Raw genomic sequence first — 21,101 nt, forward strand, 5'->3', positions numbered from 1 at the left:
CAAAAGATATAGACATCATACTTTTCAAGGAACAGTATTAGCTGCAGAAGCAGCTTTGTTCACTTGGGTTTTTTTAGTTTTGGGATCAAAAATGCATTTTTATTGAATCTCTGTGTGGAAAAGAACACAGCCGCCTATTTGCTCAACAAAAATAAGTTATTATTTGAGCGATGAACTAGTATTCTTGGAATATCCTGAACTAGAGATTTAAACCACGTCAGGAATGGAAAGCAATCTTAGATTAAATAACACTAAAAGATTTTCCGGTGTATTGAAATATAAGTTTTCTTCTTTTTCATATCCTTCTACTTTTATGCATAAAAGAAAAGGAACGCCATCTTTCAAGAGGCAGTCAGTTTATCACATACAAACATCTCACTTGAAAACTTATTCTGTTAAACCATGGTTTAACACTGGCTGTAATCTGAACATTTTCACATTTACTTCACTTCATGAGAAATTTTTATTTCCACCATTTTGAAACTCTGTCAAGAAATGTTAATTACACCTCTTAGGAATAAACTACGTTGGGGAAAATAATTTAACTTGCTTTATCTAACCTGGAGAAGTTCAAGTGTGAGAACTGGAAAACAGCTCATGTGTGTCTGACAGGTCAGGCACTGAGGGATAGAATGACAGCTTTCTATTTTACTTGTCTACGTACCACATTTCAGAAAAAATAACATCTTCAGAATTGCTACATAAGCCTACATACTCTTCAGCTGAAACATTTGCATAGCTCTGATCTTGCCTGATTCATGAATCGAGAGAGGTCTTCATATTGCTTAAAATTAGCCATGTGATTATTTCCTTCATTAGACGAAGTTGAAATTACTGCCTTAATGCCACAAAATACAAAGAACAATTTATCAACTGATTTATAGCCAAATACATAATTAATACATGTTTTGAATGGATATTCCAACAAAACAACAAAGTAGTCAGGCTTTTAAAAAATGCTGAAACGGATAAAATTAAAAGGCACTGACTGATTTTTAAAGTTTCTTAATTAAATGTCATCATCGCCTGAGATCGGAGTGCCAAGGTATGATAAGTGAGCTTCTCTGGGTGAGTTATTAACTTCTGAAAACAGTGTAAGTGCTGACATGATTTTCACATTAGAAGCACAAATGTGCTATACTTATATCACATAAACCATGACTCGGATGCTTCAACAAGTAGTATATTACAGTTTATATCCTAACGGTTAGTAGGATTTAGCTGTCGTTACAGCAGTAAAGCATATTCAAAAGTATAAATTAATAATTGGAGGGAAATCAGTAGCATGATATCAGCTGTAATCCTTTTTAATGGAATAGCTTTGAAATAAATCGGGCAGGTTTGCAGAAAGGTGAAAGCTGTCTTTGATACTCCATTAAACAAAGGATTGGTCATATTAAAGAGCGTCTCTTTCTGCTAAGTTGCAAGATGGGTGCAAATGCAGCTGAAAGGTGTTGAGCACTGCTAGTGCTCATGGATGTCTGTGAGAGTTAAGGGATGCCCAGCACATGATATGACTACTCAGAACAGAGCTCCGGAGAATGCAAAAGTCCTCAAATCTCCACTCAGAAAAGGACATTTGAGAAGAATTTTCAGAAGTTATGTTGTCATATAAAGGCAAACCTATTATTGACTTGCTATTTTACAAACAAGGATGCCAGAATATCTTTCAGAATTAATCAATCTCCTCAGCACGTCTATAAGGAAAGCAAAGATTATCTTCTCCATTCTTTCAGAGTATAGAGCTGATATGCCCCACTGTAAGGGAAAAGCCCTGTTTCCTTTCATTAAAAAAGGAAATCAAACACACACATTAGAGATGCAGCAAGCTATAACCAACTGCAATAAAGCACATTTAAACAGATTTACTTTAAACTCTGATCTTCATATTTGGTCAAAAATTATGTAAGTGACCACAGAAGGGGAAAAAAAAAAGGGTCCCACACACAGTTCCTTGAGTTATTTCCTGCTTTTCCATGGTGTTAGAAAGCATCTATAAGGATGGAAGACTGACTTCTGCATGTGTAGAGATAATTTCATACTGTGCTGACTTCAAGTCTAAGATTCTTTTACATTTAATTCAATCAGATTAGATTGTGGTACTGATTATAATCATATCCACAAATCAGCATTTTAACTGAGTTTCCATGGAAACACTATATGCCCCTATTTTCCTTTTAGACAAGGCTATGCCTGTTTAACAAGTTTGCCGAGGACAACATGTTTTGTTTAAGTTACATTAACTGGAGCCAATACTTCCTAATTACATTACCAGAAGAAACATTTACAGCAGTACTTTTACCATGGGAAACCCTCCATCGTTCTGCCCCTCTTAATCTCTAAAAAACACGAAACATCAGCATTGCCATTGCTTAAAATGTGTTAACTGGTCTTATATCTATAAAATGATCTCTTTTTTTAAATGATAACATTGGTCTTATTTTACAGTCTTCGTATGTAAGGACATTATCCCACAGCATCTGGATTTCTGTGAAACTTCCGTCAGAGAATATCTGCCTGTGAAGACAGGGTGGTCCTGTGGCTGAAGCACTACACTGGAATTAAAGGCTCAGGGTCTGTGCCTTGCTCTGCTGTTTACCTGTTTTGCAGCCATGACCAAAACACCTTCTTTGTGCTACGTTTCCCCATTTGTGAAATGGGAGGAAAGATACTTTACATTCTGTGAAAAGTGATTTGAATGTTATGAATGAAAGCGATAATAATTAAATATTCTTAAATCATGTTATAGCTTAGGGGGCAATACGGAAACAGGCATGCCACCTTGCATGAAGCAATCTTAGGTGAGAAAAATATGGCAGGATTTGATCTTTAAAACAGAAGACAGCATGGGAAACCTTTGATCCAGAAGCAAAGGTCACTCTTCCAAAAACACTGGACTTACTGCTTTACAAAAAGTTAGAAAATAAGAATCTTTTCAAAGGATATCCTCACCAAATTTTTTCTACAGCTACAATTAGAAGAAATAGTCTGTAGCATTTTTTTTTTTTAAATCTCTCAAATAGTGTACTTTCTAAGATCACATGGTGGGTGTACACCAACACTATCAGAGGGTGATCTCAAATAAAAGAGGGCAGTTTCTTTCTTATTTGTGGTTCCAGAAAAAAGCTTCAAAGTCTAAAAAAAGCAACAACACAAGAAATACTGTTTTTTTCAGAACATTATGACTTTATGATCCAATTTACAGATTTTACACCTTTGCTTACAAGACTGGTAGAAATAAAGGGAGTTCACTTGTAAATCTTTTCCTCCTAAAGGCTAACTTGAGTCTTGCCTACTTGAGTCTTCTCTCTTATTGTCTCTTACCTTCAGTGGAGAAGCAGCATATTGATTAAAAGACTTATTTTTGTCCATCACAATTATTTTTTCATCCTAATTCACCCTAATTATCAATGTTAAAAATATTATATGAATAGCAGTAAAAATCAAACAGATGCTCTTTCAGAAGTGTTTTTTTTTTTCAAACATGTTTAGCCTCACAAGAACTCTAAAAACCCAGGTCTGGCAGGTGCCATTATCTATCTGAAAAGGTCTAAAAAGTTTTGAATCTTTTGAGTGGACAATTTTGTTCATCGTTTCCTACTACACTTACTCAGAAAACAGAAAGGTCGTACCATACTCACCCACACTTGCAGTTCAAATGGTATGTCGACGAAAGGGTACAAGCTACACTTCATTTTATCTCTGCTGAGTTCAATAGAAGCTTTCCCTAAGTCTTAATTAGGAATATTTAAAGCTGCAAGACATGCCTTAGCAAAAGTATTGTGGCACGACAATGAAGAGGATTGAAAATAAGCAGGTTTTTTTTACTTTTGTAGTGTAAATCAGCCCTGTAATATGATGCAACTGCAATGTTGTTTTGCATGACTGATTTCAGTCAAGTTCCATTCAGATGACGTATTAGAGAACCAAACATTATGTGACTCCTTCAGATAAACTGATGTCTATGTCATTCTCGAGACTTTTCACATTTTCAGTTTAAGAAAGTCTCCAGAACTGTTCTTCAAAACAGGTATCCTGTAGCTCCAAAACTAAGAAAGCCACAATATGTAAAACTACGGTGAGCTGACCGCATACAGTAGAGTAGACAAAGTGGTTAGTTTCCATGGAAAAGCCGGTATTACAGCTCCTTTCAGTTGCACAAAATAAAATGTTTATTTAAATGCCTACATTTGAAATACGACATCTCCAAATCATCACAAACTACAAAGTATAGGGAGCTCTCTGCTTTTTCTTCTTTCTAAGAAACGAAAACTTGTAGCAGTAACTAGTGAAAACCTATGTAAGATCTTACTGACATGAAAAAACAGAAGCACGGAAATTATTAGTTCCCTGGACTAGGCACATAATTCAGAACTTCAGCTTCCAGAAGCAGCTAGCCTACTGCTCTCACTGAGCACTTGCACAAAAAGAGAAGCCAGTAGTACTGTTCTTTGAACTTAGCTATTCTAAATCTGCTGAAACACAGAGAGAAAATGAACACTGAGCAATGTACTGTCATTTTGGAAAGGGAAAAGGATGAAAAGGCTCAGCCAAAACATGAGTAACCAAGGTCAGTCCTGCCATTATGTTCCCAAATAACATACTGCAGAAGGGAATGAAAGCAAATAAAGATGATCAGAATACACTCTTCTTGACCAAGCTACAGGTATATGGACAGAGGAAGCTCAGCTAGGTTAGGAACTAGGTTAGGAACTAGGTTAGGAACATGCCCTGAATTAAATATTAGTAAAATAGAAGTGCCATCAGATTAAAAGAAATTGTATTAAATGTTAATATGTATTATTTCTATACTTTAGCATCACTCAGTGTTGAGGAAGCAGAAGTCAGTTATAAACACTGAAGACGGGAAGATCAGATCAACATTTTATTGTTGCCTGAACTTTAGTGCTAATAACCTACTTTCGTACGGTACTTTTTCTTTACACTTGCCCACAGGCATTCCAACTGTTGTTAAAGTTTGTTATCCTCTCAGCTAATGCATGTGCTCACCCCAGCAGCCTAGGGGACAGTAAAGCAGAAATCACAGTTGAAAGTTTGCAGACAGCTTGCGTTAGTACAAACAAAATCTAGGCACAGCTTGGTATTACGACTGTTGGAACTTCATCATTCATGCCAATCTTACCAAACTTAGCAAAGAGCATGTCAGCCATTTGGTATGATCCTTCTAACAGTTGTATTAAATCTTAGCAGAAAGGAAAATTGTTTACTCAGTCAAGAAAATGCAAATATTATGCATGACAGATACTTTATAAATTGCAATCAATATTGAAAAAAACATTCTATTAATGAGAAAAGAAATCATAGAAGAATATAGAAGAACAGGGAAAAAAAAGACATACAGAACATAGTCAGACAGACAAAATAATAATGAACAGGGAAAAAAAAGACTGTAAGAACTGTGAAAACATGGTATTTCTTAAAGATTTCAATCTTTAGTGTCTTTTCTTGCCATTAAGCTCTTCCAGTCCAGTCACTTCACTACTGCTGGTATAAACTGCACACCTATATAAACAGGGTTTTATTAAAGTTTCTTTAAATAGCTTCTTCCAAGCTACAGGTTTGTGGGTTTTTTTTTTCCCTTTTCTTATTTAAATGTCTATTGTTTTACTCCTGCATAGATTTCCTCCCAGGGTATCTGAAATCCTTAATCATCATCCCAGTATTTCTCTTCCACATTACACTTTAAGAGTCAAGTTCCATGACTTTTAAGAGTTATGCTTACGTCAGAGGGATCAAGAGGTTTAAATTTCAGTACCTATTAAAGGAATTTAATTATCCAACCAGTTCCATTTGGATACACTGTTACTCTTCTTTGCTAATCTATTCCAGATTTTCCAGTATTGTAATTCCCATTAATAAAATGTCTTCTGAAAGTTTCTCTTTTTTTTTTTAAGTTCCATGACTTTTAAGAGTTATGCTGGCATATTTTACATATTCTGAACAGAAACATCATTACCCTTGATACTAGCTAAGTTTCCCAAGCATTTATCGAGCCTGAAAACAGCACAAGTAGCTGAACTTGAGGGATGAGAAGTCTATCCACGTACCTGACTTACCTTGTCACTTCATCTAACATATTCTGTGGAGGAAAAGTTATTTTAAAAACATAACTGGTATTTAAAATCTGTTTACAGTTTAAAAATAGGAGAAAACAAAAAAGGATAACAGCATTCCATGTGACCTCTGGGATGCTGTCATGTACACAGGACTGCGATGCCTGCTGCTGTAGCAGTGAAAGCAGTAGGGATGACACAGAAGTTCAGCGAGAACAAAGAAATAAAACACGCAGCGAACTATGTACTGCCTTGTAAAGCTTAGCTGCTGTTGAAATTAAGAACAGCAGCAGCAAGTGTAGGTGTCTGGCTCATTCATGTTCATTGGACTCATAAGGAGAAAGTTTACAACATCCTTACTCCACTTGTGAAATGGTCCCCTAAGTAATGAACACTGACACTACAGGTTCTATTGATCTACTATATTCAGAGGTCTGCTAGTTACAGCTGCTACATAACGGTACTGAGGAAAGTTACAGTCTGCCATCACACGTTACAACAGAGGTGGCAGATGGGACATCACACTTTACCTGCTGCAAGACAATCAAGATTCTTTCACGAGTTATAGGCTTCAAGCTTTTCTCTTGCAGAGAAACTCCATCAAGGGAAATCTCCATCAAAGCTTGAATCCGATGCTACTGAGCACAACAGTCCTGATCCAGGAGAATATTTAAGTGTATGTTGACATTTAAATCCAAGAAAATGATATATTTAATGTTTATCAGCTACATATCAAACTATTTAGTATCTTGCTTAAATAAATGAAAAAAACAAAACAAAACAAAATTCCGTGGCTATTTCCAAAGTGTTGCAGGAATTACAGAAGTTTAATTGTTTGACTTTTTACTGCAGCAAATGTCATCCCTGCTTCTGCAAGTTCTTGTGTTCAAGTGACTACTAGGGCAAAGAGAAAAAGTCCTTCTGAGCCTGTAAATACAGGAGTTCCCAGCTCTTGTGTTAAGGAACTCCTGAATTAACGAAGTGTGAGTTCTGTTTTGTAGCACAATTGGTGAGCAGCATTTTAGGAAATATTTACTTGACAATCTTGCTTCATATACTGAGAACATTTCAAACCCCTATACAAGTCGTTCAAGAAAAATCCTTCAAATGCTTACACATTCATGTCTAGTAAATCAACCATTTGGAATGCGTAGAATTTTTTATGTTTTGATTTTAAGTTTGACTCCAGGGTAAGCTAGGACCATGAATAAAAATCCTTGTTAAATATAAAAAGAAAACAAAGACACCAGGTAAGTTCTTAGAAAATAACTTTGTCTTCAGCGTAGAATGAATAAGCTATCTAGAAGTGATCTCAATTTTAACATTTTTAAGAGCAGACAAAAAGCAACTAAAATGTTAAGATACAAGAAAATGTACACCTGTCATTTTTACATGTATTTTTCTAACTCCTGTTCTTATTCCTTTCGTTTCTGTTAGCTTTATGTCAAGCAATACATTTTTCTATTTGCAATAACAGCAAAATGAATTCATGAACTCTAATCATACTGGAGGTACATTTTCTCTACGGAGGCTCAGCGTGTGTAACAGATGGTTGTCACCAGTCAGGAAATGACTGAAAATTGAATCTGCACCCCTCTGCCCGCCCTGCTGCTATTTGTGATGGAACAAATACTCTGCTGACACACAGTCTGCCTCTTGATGCAACTTCGTCTAACACGCAATTAAGGTAAAGCAGGCCAACATCTCTATTCCCTGCGCTTCTCCTCTTTCTGAAAGTCTTGCATTCTCTCTAATAATTTGTCTGCCTATCAAAGCATACCATAAGGCTTGAGAATTTTCCAAGTAACAGCTTCTCACCTTCATATATTTCTGCTCATTTCATTATGGAAAGGGAGTACAAGCCAAACAAATTTCTAACTACATTCTATTAGAGTTATAGCACAACAAATTGCTGACTGATCTGCCTAACGGATTGGAAGTCTTGCATCACTTTAGTGGAGAAAAAAACTGAAAGAAACTGCAGACAAAGGACTAAACAGTTGTCTATAGATTACCAGCAAAGTCCTGGATACAAATGTTAAAACAGTTTTCCAGTTCAAACCGGTAGAGTGGTCCGGGGATGAATAGAGTTCTGACCTAAACCGAGAAGGTGCTCAGAGAGGCAGCTCCAATGACACCACCTGAACAGCAGCACACACCTCGCCAGGTTGCAGTTCGCTGCCACGGCAGGCTGTACGTCTGCCCTGCTATCCCTTCCCTCCCTGTAAATTTCCACCCGGAATGCAGCACAATTCCAGTTCGTCTAGTCCACTATCACATCCCATACACTGGCCTCTTCTAGAGGTGTCACAGGAAGGTTTAAAAAAACCCCATAGATAATAATTATGGAAAAGAAAAAACCTACCCACAGGAAAGGTTCTTCTCCATAATGTGTCATTAGTGGTTGATTAAAGTCCTTAAGAGTTAGCGTTTATATCCCTTTTAAATGATTTTTTGCTCCATGAGGTAACTATGTCTCCAGATTATATATGAATCCTCCTAATCTTTTGGCCCAAGGATAACTTCCAACAATGTGTTTTATAAATTAATTATGCATTGTCTAAACAAGTACCAGATGTATCTAAGGCAGGCAAAACAAACCACAGAAAACAAAACTGGGCTCTTCCCCTTAAAGTCAGTGATCCAAAATACAAAATCACAACTCTCTCCTGTTACCTTATTTGTAGAGTTCCAAAATGCTGTTTCTCACCTTAAAGGGATACCATCAAACATTCCTAACAACTGCCAAAGACCAACATGTCTTAGACATCACGATGTCTCTTTAGGCTGTGTGATAACCAAGATCTAAGGTTATTAAACTCTAGCCGGTATTACTCTCCCTTTATCCCACCTAAGGAACGTCTGAAGAAATCCACATACCTACCTCTTCTGGAACAAAAGGTCAGCTTTTTAAGACATAAATCTTCCTCAAGCCAAATTCAGTTTGAGCCATCGACATATACTTCTCTTGCGAAAGGCAGGCAGAAGTAGGATCCAGGGCCTTCCTCTATTTTTGGACAACTTTTGAAAATTTACTGCCCTGCCAGGCAAAAGTTAAGAGGGTCATGAGCTCTCAAAGTACAAGGACTGCCTTTGCAGGAAGAAAAGTATGAAGGATTCAAGAGTTTCTTATGTCCTGTCTTCTCTGTTTGCACAGCATTCTGACTCAGCCGGGAAAGGATGAGATCCTTCTCCATGATGCAGCTAAAGGGGGAGACTTTTAACAACAGAGGCATGGGCTAGCAAACATGAATTAATTATTTTTTGTCCTGAACCAAAATGAAGAGGAGTCTGCATTGCCCAGAGTTGAACTTAAGGTCTTCAACAACAGCTTAGCTGTTTCACCAACCTAGAGACACAGGTTACTGAGGAGAAAGCACATGCCATTTTCCTGAAAGTGTTGCAGCTTTAATACCTTCACACTCAAAAGCGTAAGGAAAATAAATCTAGTAAAGAGAACGTACAGGAATTGTCTGCTGTAGTATTAGGAACATTTTTTTATATAATCATGTCTGCCTGATCGTGATATACAGAATGACAGAATTCTTTTGGTTGGGAGAGACATTTCAGATCAAGTCCAACCAGCAGCCCAGCACTGCTGAGTCACCTCTAAGCCATACCGCTCAGCACCACATCTACGTGTTTCTTACATACCTCCAGGGATGGGCAGCCTGTTCCAACGCTCCACAACCCATTCTCTAGAGAAATTTTTCCTGATACCCAGCCTAAACCTCCCCTGGCTCAACTTGAGGCAATTTCCTCTTGTCCTATCACTTATTACTTGGGGAGAACACACTAACCCACTTTGCTACAGCCTCCTGTCAGGCAGCTGTTGAGAGCGATATGGTCTCCCTTAGGCCTCCTTTTCTCCAGACTAAACACCCTCAGTTCCCTCAGCCGCTCCTCACAGGACTTGTGCTCTTGACCCCTGGCCAGTTTTGTTGCTTTTTGCTCCAGCACCTCTAACTCCTTCTTGTAGTGAGGGGCCAATGCAGTGGAATCTGAATGCTGTAGCTTTTAAATATTTGAAATACTCAGCTTGTTTCCTTTCTGCCAGAGTTTAATTAACATAATGTTCTTCTGTAAAAGATTTGATTCTTACACATATCACTCTTTTAAAGCAGATGGCTGCTGCTGCAGCAAAGTGTTTGCTGGAAAGCAAACACCGAACTGCCCCCACCAGCCAACAGGGACAGGATATTAGTGCACTGGGCTGTCTTGAGACGCAGTGGGAAACATATCTTGTTACGACAAGGCACAAGTTAATTTAAGCAGTTAATTTGAGCACAATAACACAGTTGCTGCACCACATCAGACAACAGAAAAGAATCCTGCTGGTTGTTCAAAAGGCCAGAAGTAGACTAGATTTCATGGTTTTACTGTTTTTGGCAAATATCTACCTGTTTCACAGCTATAATTTTCACCACATCAGACTTCTCTGTCATAACCAAAGTAGTATTACTAATAAATGGGCATAGGACATGGATTATAGGTTGGGGAAACTTCTGTTTACAAAACATGTGCATTCAGAGTTCTCAATATAAGGAAAAAATAGCCACATCTATATGAAAAGCAAATCAACAGATTTAATCATATGTTTCCAAATCTGAACTCAGCATGAAGATTTTAAAAAAAGTAATAACTTCCTATACCACAATTCAGAGTACATAAAACAACCCACACATTATTGTTGGAACTGAACCTCCCACAGTGCTTAACTTTTACTGACCTTGTCCTACGAAAATCTCTGTAATAAGGCACATGCTAAAAATAATGCAATTATAGTAGCAAAGACTTACCTAAAATAAGAAAGGCACTTAAAAGACATTCCTTAAGCCCTCTGTTAGATGACACAAACTGTTTTGGGAGCTTGTAGGCCCACCTGGTCAGCAAACATTAGTTAAGAAGGTAAAAACAATTTCAAAAAGAATCCCTTTGAATTAAATAAAATTTTGGATACCAAAGAGAATTTAAAAGTGTGAAGAAGTCTTATCATACCAGAAAACAACAACATAATAGCTACTACCTCCTGGAATATAATCAGAAGTCATGAAAAAGTCATCATTGACACAAGGGATGAGCTATTGCAAGTACAGAGGGACGTCATCTCAATCAACAAGTACGTGACCTAAATTTGTTCTTTGAAAGAGCAAAGCAGAGCATCTGCAGCTAGCAAGGCTACAACTTCTGAGGCAAACAGTATTTTATAATAGGCCCTTTTACATACATTTCTGTTTTCAATAAAATGATTCACTGGTACTATTTAAGATAGGTCTGTTTATGTGTTACAAATAAATGCACATACATGGGCTGAGAAAGGAAATAGCAAATAAATGTATTGTACTACAAAGGTGAGAGAAGTTTTTTGCTTTAATCTGACATTCATTTAAAGTACATTATCTTAAAGCTTATCTTTAAGCATGATCTTTAAGCTTAACTCCCTCTCCCTTTGTAAAGCTGAAGTTATTTATTATGACTCTGGTACCAGGTAACGGTAATGTACATCTATAGTATTCCTCTACACTAAATCACACAAACTTTCATCCTGTATCAGGATGATGCGTCATTCACCAAGGACAGGATGGTCTGCCATTCGTAGCAATAACCTCAGTGTCCTCAAGATGAACAGTCATGTTTACAGAACACCTATTGTTCCATGTTCTCCTTCACTGCTCAGCAGCATTCACTGTTCCTTTGGGTATCTTGACTGGTGTCAGAAACATTTCATCAAAGCACACAATGATAACAGTTAGAGCTCTCTCCTGTGGGTGGGAGGCAGAGATCTAAACACAGACTTTCAGTAACCCAAAAGCAGCTGTGCAGAAGGTGGGGTTACTTTATTTACAAAGATGCACGGTGAGAAGACAAGAGGTGATGGACACACCTTGCTTCAAGGAAATCTTTGTCTGGACACAAGACAAAATTATTAATTCTGAGAACAGTTACACATTGGAATATGTTGCTCAGAGAAGTGATGAAATCTCACTTGCTGGAAATATCCAAGTCTCAGCTTGACAGGACCCTGGATAACCCCTTGTAAGACCCTGCTTCCAAGAGCAGTCTGTAGCTAATGATCTCACTTTCCTATGATTCCCTCCATAGCACTGCCTATAGCACACAAATTTTGCCCTAGAAAGTGAGCTTTGTGCGACCTTTACAAAAGCACCTAAAAGCAGAATTTGAACCCAAGAAAGCTATGTTATATATATAAGAATAGGTCTAAAAGCTTTTGATTGCACAACATCCCTCTCCACAGGATAGTTAACAGATGGAGTGATCCTATGCCCTTGAAATACTCTACTATACAGCAGATCTCTCATTACTTTAAACACCTTTGAGTTCCTTCATAGTCACAATTCATTAATCTTTTAATCATTGTAGGTGGTTCAGTATGAATGAGTTATACTGAACAAGTAACAAAGAGACAAATCACGGCACCTTACAAATGTATGAAGTAAAATTTTAATGTCACCTGCCATTTCTTTCCAATATCTTTGAAAATAAATAATTTTGTTCAGCATTCTTGGTGACCATACCAGTATGTATGCTTTTTTTTCCCATGCAAGAAAATCCTGTCAGCCCAACTAATGGATGTCAGATTAATAAGCTTAGAAGAGCAAACAAGTGCACTGTCAAAACCATGTCATCAACCCACAGGCCTATTCGCAGTGGTATTATACACTCCACTGCCTCCAGTCACAGCCCAGGATAATCAGAATCCGTGTTCAGAGCCATCTGATCTTGCAAAAATTGACACAGCAGAGCTAATAATCCACCAGAATTCAGAAACTGTACTGGATTTTAGAAGGCAGCTTTATTTTTGTGCCTTGCATTTGAAGCAGATTAAATAAATTGAAAAGGCAAGGCTATCGGGATATTATTCGTGTGTTACAGCTGTTCACTAAGAGTTGATAGACACTCTTTGCATGGCCTGTTGACTGATTAAGAGGCAGAGAAAGTCTCTGAGAGTCATAGAAGGATGGGGATAGGGGAAGACTGTGATAAAGAAAAAAAATCAAAGGCTGATGGAGTAACTCGCTAGAAATAATTACATTTCTACACAAGCCACAGATACCATCTGAAAAAAAACAAACAGCCCACAGAAAGGAAGCTGGATGAGCCCACTGCAGATCTGAAGTGGGAATTAGAACAAAGTGTTTGTTACTGTTCTACATCAGAAAACTGGATTGAATCTTGTACGAGGTGAAGAACAAGCAAAGCGGAATGAGAGGTGAGATATTGGAGCATTCAGATTAATAATGATTTTTTTTCCCTGTTCTCTAAGTACTTCCTTGCTAAACAGCGTTTACTTTAACTCTACAGTGGAAGCTGTGTCTCGGTTTCTGAAGCCAACTGTTGCAGAACAATGTAATGAACTGAAAGTATTGCTTGCAAGAATGCTTGAATTCTTTCAAATGATTTCTACAATGTAGAATTCAGTACTGCAGATCATTATGTATTATTTTAATATAAACAGAATTTCATTTGAGTGAAAATTAATGAGTAGTTTGTGACTTAAACTGTAGTCTCAAAATAAAAGTTTCATTTATACTTTTCTCATATTCACAGTTATAATTGCACAGCCTGTTACTCCTTGAACACGGTACTCCCCGATAATGATTAATGTTTGATCTCTGTAAGTCAGTATGCTCTTTAATTTCCAAAGGTTTCATGTAGCAACTGACTAAAATGCTTTTCCATTTGAAATGGTAAAATTATTTGAGGCATCTCAAAAACAATGTTACAAAAGGCTCTATCATTCCAACTTTCTTTAGTCAAAGAAAATCTAATTATTCAACATCATCTGAATTTTTTTTTAATTTCATGCTGCACATACAAACATAGCTTTAAGTGGCAGCACTTTGTTTTCAAAGTAAGATCATTAGCAAGACACGAAAGGCAAAAACTGTTTGGTTTTTTTTCCAGTTAAAATTGACCTGAACATCATGGAGCAGAAGATAATAATAAATACTAAATATTAATAAGTACTCCTGTCAACTCATCTATCTTTTTAACCGCTTCTTGACAAATGTTTGCTGATTTTTTAGAAACTTGTATCTATGGGAAATTTACAGCTGGTATTCAGATAAAGGAATTAGAGCAATAAGTATAAATATAGGTATTTTAAAGAACAACCCTACAGAATCTACATTGCTGAAAAAGTACTGTTAACTTCTAGCAATGTCTTTGAAGCTTGTTATTCTTTTTATGGCACATTAACTTAATTTTTTCAGGCAGTATAATTAGTAAAAGCAGAAAAAGTTCTACTTGCAATTCTTCTGACAAAAGATAGCTCAAAGTTGTTACTACCACAGGAAAAGAAACATCCCAATTTGGTAATTTTAGAAACTGTGTCTCATTCCGTTCAAACATCACTGCTCCGCTGATGGCAAAACTTCCTGAAAACCATCTGTACTTAAGATAAAAGCACTAACTTCATTCTGCTTTATAAAAGAACTTTGATACTATCTATAATTTACTAATGTATTGTAAAATAAATGAATTCTCTTTATGCTATCTACACTAATGTTTATTATGGGGAGAGATATCCTTTGCCCATGTTAATGACCCATATATTGCCAAAAGACAAACATTTTAAGCTAATTTTAAATCTTCTTCCACTTGTGACACAGGTAACTGCCTTTTAGTTTTGAGTGTCACCTTGTTAATACATGTAGCTTATGGATGTCCCGACAAATGCCTATGTTATACAGCTTCAAAGACTGCAGACTGCAAGAATAGAGGACTAACTGAAATTCCTGCCCGTTTACCTCCTGAAATTCAGATACTACAGTTGCAGAATAACCGTATTTGGAGAATCAACCAAAATGCATTCACTGGAACACCCTTGCTCAAAATCTTAGACTTGTCTAATAATTCTCTCTCAAGCTTGGCACCAGGTGCTTTCCAAAAATTACGGTATCTACAAGTTCTAAATCTAACCAGGAATTTGATTCATTATATAGAAAACAAGACTTTCAGTTTCCTCCCACACCTGAAAGAACTGGACTTGTCATCGAACAGCATTATACGTTTGCCTGAGACTTTTGGAAATGGCACAGGGAATATAACATTGCTGTCTGTGAAGCACAACAAACTTCAGAAAATGGGAAGAGTTCTGCTGGAGTCGCTTCCAAACCTGAAAGTGGTTCTTTTCAAAGATAATCCCTGGCAATGCAATTGTAATATATTTGGCCTGAAACTGTGGCTGGAGAGCTTTCTATACAGAGGTAAGGAATTCTTCTCATTATATCAAATGAGAACACTTAACCAGCGTCTAACTGATCTTCACTACTGCGGCTTAACAATTTACCCCACACCTTAGATCATCCCCTCAATTAAGAACACTAAAATGTATTTTTATGGACCAGTGAGAATATAGGTGCTTTCATAAATACATGTGGCAAACTAGAATCATAGAGGAACTTTGTATTGCCACAAATAGAAAGAGAGAAATTACCCACACACAATCATATAGTACGTACAGATATGTTCTGGAAATACATGAGTAGGTACATGTATGCAAATGTATCTCTCTATATGTAAATATATAACAAGTACACTTGAGTGCATACACTTGCTTTAATTATACCAATATATTATTGCCAGAAACCAACCTACTGTTTCAAAGCTTTTTTACCTGATGCTCGAGGGTAAACATCAAGACAGATATCGATACTGATTTAACTTCAGAGAATTCAGGATTCTAATTCCTCTATAAACTATCACTTCGTAGTTCTTTAATACTTTAATAGTACTTTACCTAAAAATAATTCCATCATGGACAAGTTAACTTTGCTTCCTCATTTGTTGTTAACCTGGTGAGGTACTACATTCATTGATGATTTCCCGACAGAAATGTGCAAAGCCATCACATGTGAAAGAGTGAATTCTATAAATAAAAGTAGACTCACATTTTGGTCACACCTGCTTTTAAATTTATTCAAGAGTTGTGCTGTAGAAGGGAGAATGCAATTTAATCCTAAAGGAATTAACAATTAAAAGAAATTAATTCCTCCCAGGAGGTATGTTCAGACTCCAAGAATTCAGAACAGCAGGGCAATTTGCTTTTCTCTAACTCTTTGATGCTTGCATGTGATCAAACTGTTGATTACCTCTCTGTATATGGAAGTGGCACGGAGCGTGTGGAAACACCGCACGGGTGAAGAAGGTCTGTGTTGCCCATGATTGAACGAACAGCCATTGTCAGGCATCAGAATTCCCTAAGTCAGCTGAAAATCTGTACTGGCTATTCAGGGTCACAATTAATACCGGAATAGCCTCTGGGTGAGGTAAAGCTACTGACAGAAGCAACCTTTTAGAAAATTAAAACTCCTCTTAGGGTTAAAAATCTTAATATTTTGGATTGGTGAAATATTACGTTATCCCAGGACTTTAGTTATATTATGCTGGAACCATTCCCTACAAAAAATTCCAGCAGGGGTTCTGACTTCCCTGTGCAGAAGAATGTGATCCAAGATAAACATATCAGATTACCTTAATTACTCTGCCAGCAACCTAAGTATTGTAATTTATTTCTAAAACCAACATTGTTTAGAAATTCGCTGATGCCCTTCCATCTTTCCAAACATTGCACAGATTACTTAAACGAAGTGATATGGAACTTACAAATTCATGGTAAAGGAAGCCCAAATACTATGTTCTCTTCTACATTTATCTTTCTCTAAAATTACCTGTGTGAATTAAACATTTAATTCAAATTAAAATTACTTGAATTAAAATTATTTGTGTACTTCATATGAATCACATGAAGAAAAATTAGTTACATTGGACATTAATTTTTCCATGATAAAATAGTATTGTGGCTCTACAGATATTTCTTGCAAGTCCTAAGAAAACATTGCTAGAGATGGAACATTGTCTGAATTTAAAAGCATTGACTGTGGCATCCAATGTAACTCTAAAAGATTTCAATATTTTTAGCTGAATCCAGCTCAGGCAATTGACATTCGAAGAATACTTGTAAACAATTATAGAGAAAGCTTCGGTTCAGGTGGAACTCCACTCTTTTATTCCAAGCACACGTATTTAGTTCCTTACAACCACAAAAGGATCACTCTTGTGGGATTTGAAGTTTTACCTATATCGACATTCAGACTAAGACATTGGAGGTGTCTGGAACCACACGTTGGGTTTGGCTATTAAAGGCCAAGAGACAAGCTGCTACGCTTATACCTGTCTAGAAATATCATCGAGATTTGTGGTGTAGTCTCCAGATGTTGGTTTGGCCCATCTGTATTCGCTATTTCTCAGACCAAGTCCTTTCAGGATGAAAATTTCTATGCCTGGCTTTGCTGAAAGGTAGATTATTTTGGACAGAGAAGACGAAGAAAATTCAGCTGTTTTGATTAAAAAAAATATGCAAACATTGGTTTTTGGTCTTGTTGACTCCTTGACACACTACATCCCTAAAGCTGTGGTGACAGACTAATTAGAAACCTGAAGGCTCTGCTCAGTGTGTGCTCCTGCACATCCTGAGGAACAACTGCGTGATTTACCAGGGCTGAGGCTTCCTACTTCACTTTCCGTTATGCTAAATACATCCCTTGGAAGAGAGCAAAGCTGGCTCTAAGCAATCATGAAATTTACCATTTGAGCAGGGTAATAGATTGATTAAACTTAACTCCTTTAGATCTTTGTATATTTTCTTACCATGAGCCTTAGTTCAAAAAATTGCTCATGTACACATACAACTTCATGACCTTGCTCTTTGCTCCATTACAGTCAGCATATGATGTCAGAACAATGACCATTTCATGGAATATTTCAATCAAGTGGGAAATCTTTACTAAATACATTGCTTCCATTTCTCTTTATAAAAAGAAGTAAGGGTACGAATTTGAATGACATGAATTTGTTGTAAAAATACCTCTTTGTTTTCACCTATGACTTATTTCTTACTTTTGTACTACTGTTTTTTACTTCTACATCCATACAATTATAATTCAATTCCTGATGAACTGCCTCGTGCAAATACTCTCTTACATGAGTGTTAAAGTGTAATAATGTCACCATTGATCTAACTGGAAAAAACCTTAAATCTGTAGTTTTAAATCTTTAAAAGCATGAAGTCAAAGCTGATGATAAATTCACTTCAGGTTTCTGTTAATTTTACATTAAGATAATTCAGAAAACACCAAATCTCAAGACCATAAATAGTTTTATTTTCTTCCCCCCCAGGAGGAATAAGTGATGGCATTATCTGCTCAGCACCAGGGATTCGGAAGGGAAAGGACCTCCTCAAAGTTCCCTATGAGCTGTTTGGAGCATGCCCTCTAACACCAGCTCACGTTCACCTCGCTAGCGTTCACCACCACAGCTTTGAGCAGAGGGGCTCTCTGAAGCACGCTCATCACAGCGAACACGGGGAAAGCAGCCGTCCAAGCTGTGAACCCAAACCAAAGCCGAGGCCGGTTAGTTTGCGTCATGCGATTGCCACAGTAGTAATAACTGGAGTCGTCTGTGGGATTGTGTGTCTAATGATGTTGGCAGCTGCTGTCTATGGTTGCGCCTATGCTGCAATTACTGCTAAATACCACAGAGAACACTTGGCCCCGGTCAGACACCATGGGACTCCTGAGGAAAAAGAGCCATTTGACAGTTCCTTGGCTTGAGTTAATTCTGTCTTTGATTTCTTGAAAATAAAGCCCTCACTTCAGTTAAAAAGCTTGGATTCTAAATATGATTTCTTTTCCTTTCCACTTTTTTTTTAATATAAATTATTAATTCTTTGGAATATATATTAAGACTTAATGTAGAAGAATGTACATTTAGTTAGATTTTGTGTATGTCTATTCTGAAACCACTATTTAAGTCTGAGTGCTTGAAAGAATGAAATCTTGATGTAGCCACTTTAAAGTGTTCCATTCCCCATTACCAGCTCTTGACGCACTTGTTGTATTAGTACAACATACGAGTTATGGTGCAGCTACAGACAGTAGCTGACATAAGTGAGCTTTCTGCAAATTAAAATACAAAATAGCTACAAACGACCAACAATATTTTAACATCTTGGAATACCAGGTATGTAGCCAGAAATACAATCCACAGTCAGTTTTAGAACTGTCCAGTCTACACATTGCCACTGATAACCTAACCATGCGTTAAAAACATTTCCAAATATATTTTTTCCACCTTTCAATCTCCCCTAGCAGATAACAGTTAAATATTACATCTGTTGTCTAACTTACAAAATAGAAAGTACCTCGTTAACTATCACATAACATTTTTAAATTAGTAGGGAAGAAAGAAGAGAGCAGAGCAAATGCTGAAGAAAGAAATGCTGCACTGTTTCAGATACAGCACTGAAATGAGCACACACAGCATGTGTGAAGAGACGCTACCCGTTATCCTGCTGGCATACATGCTTGCCACTGACATTTCTGAAGCTTATTCTCAAATCCACACACAAGAGTTTCATTTTGCAAACATCACGATTGCAGATGCAGCCCCCAGCCCATCCCAGCGCTGCCCTTCAGAACGGGGGATGATACAGTTGCCTGTTCACACGCTCCCTCTCACAGAGAGAACGCTCAGGTGAATTCATTCAAGGGTCCACTCCAGCTTTCTGCAGCACACTCTGCCATCAGAGGAAATCAGAGCCAAACCCACTGAGTAATAAAAGGTTTGATCAGAAGTAGATTTTAAATAATTCTTAGAAATTACTTTAAGGCAACCAACAGAGATCAGCAACTCCATCTACCTTTTCCAAGACAAGATAAAACACATCTAGGCTGTGTCAGACGTCTAATGTGTTTTCTGAATCTCCACAGCGACAGGTTGAAGACCTAGCTAGGTAGCTAATGCAGAAATCGACTATGTCTAAGACCTTTTCTTAGCATCTACCCGAAACCTTTGGTGAAAATCTTGTCAGTTTATTCTACTGGGCAGAAGACGGGAGGACACTTGCGAGCAACAGTCTGCAATCAGGGCAAAAGGAGGCTGTGCCATGGCATTCAGAGAGCTGCACTCTCCTTCCAACAGATGGATTCCAAGATCAAGTTCTGTAGCCATTCTAATAACAGCCTCAGCTGAGTAATGGGCTATATGGCAGGAGTCACGTAACCCTTGCTCTTATCTACTTAGTAATAATTGCAACCTAAATATTAAAGCTCATTCCTGCATCTGCAGTTACTTTCATGTCCAAAGAAAATTAAGCATCTCAGTCTTAATCTAAATCTAGCAGACATTGAAAACAATCAATTACTGTCTGTCCTTTTATTTTTTTTAACTGCTAAGTACTTAACATTATTATTAGTCTCTTCATTTTTCTCTGTCCTGAACTAAATAAACCAAGCTGTTTCAAATTTTCCTGCAAGGCTACATTCTCCAAACTTTTTTTTTTCTGCACTGGGAACCTTTTCAGTTCTTCTACATTTCGTTTAAAATGTGGTGCCCTAGACTGGGCATATTACATCAGCTGAAACATCATCAGCACAGAATTGTTAGAATAGTTTTATATTCAGATTGAATATAAAAACCGATCTCTCAACGATGTATCTAAGAAGCAAGTTTGCTTTTTTTCCCTTTTAAATATTTGGTAAAGGTTAATGAACAATCTATTTTCAGAGCTAGGTCATTTAAGCATGTAGGTCTACATTTTCTACTTTTTTATCCATTTATTGTAATAACATTTTACAAAGCAAAATATAGCTCTCCAGGTAGAGAAAATTCATGTAATACAGGGTAGGATCTTATTGCCCGGGGGCCAAAATACAAGTTCAGAGCCACACCAAATGGGTGCTTTTCTGTGGTGCAACCTAAAATAAGCACACTTGGACCAAACTGCAGATCCTAAGATGAAAGCTAATAAACCCCTGACCTCCACAGAGATTTAACCCGCAGTATTTCTAATAGATCAGATACAGCAACGCAGCTTCCACTACAAGTTCACACTTCTGAGACCTTCAAGTACAGCAAAAGCAAGAAATGACTTGATATTTCCTACTTAGGAATAACCACAACCTTCCGGTCCTTAAAAAGCCGTCCTATCAACAAAAGCCTTTC

At 37.2% G+C, this 21,101-nt stretch overlaps 1 protein-coding gene across 1 annotated transcript; it reads left to right on the plus strand.

The window, feature by feature from the left end:
- Nucleotides 1-13,252: 13,252 nt before the first annotated feature.
- Nucleotides 13,253-18,709, plus strand: LRTM1 (leucine-rich repeats and transmembrane domains 1; the record flags this gene model as incomplete). Its single annotated transcript, XM_010134709.1, has 4 exons — nucleotides 13,253-13,305; nucleotides 13,360-13,442; nucleotides 14,753-15,304; nucleotides 18,276-18,709. Coding segments are annotated over 4 exons (1,122 nt in total), but the record flags the coding sequence as incomplete, so codon positions are not given.
- Nucleotides 18,710-21,101: the final 2,392 nt, after the last annotated feature.

Source organism: Buceros rhinoceros, unplaced genomic scaffold, assembly GCF_000710305.1.
Source record: "Buceros rhinoceros silvestris isolate BGI_N320 unplaced genomic scaffold, ASM71030v1 scaffold19274, whole genome shotgun sequence".
NCBI classification, from domain to species: Eukaryota; Metazoa; Chordata; class Aves; order Bucerotiformes; family Bucerotidae; genus Buceros; species Buceros rhinoceros.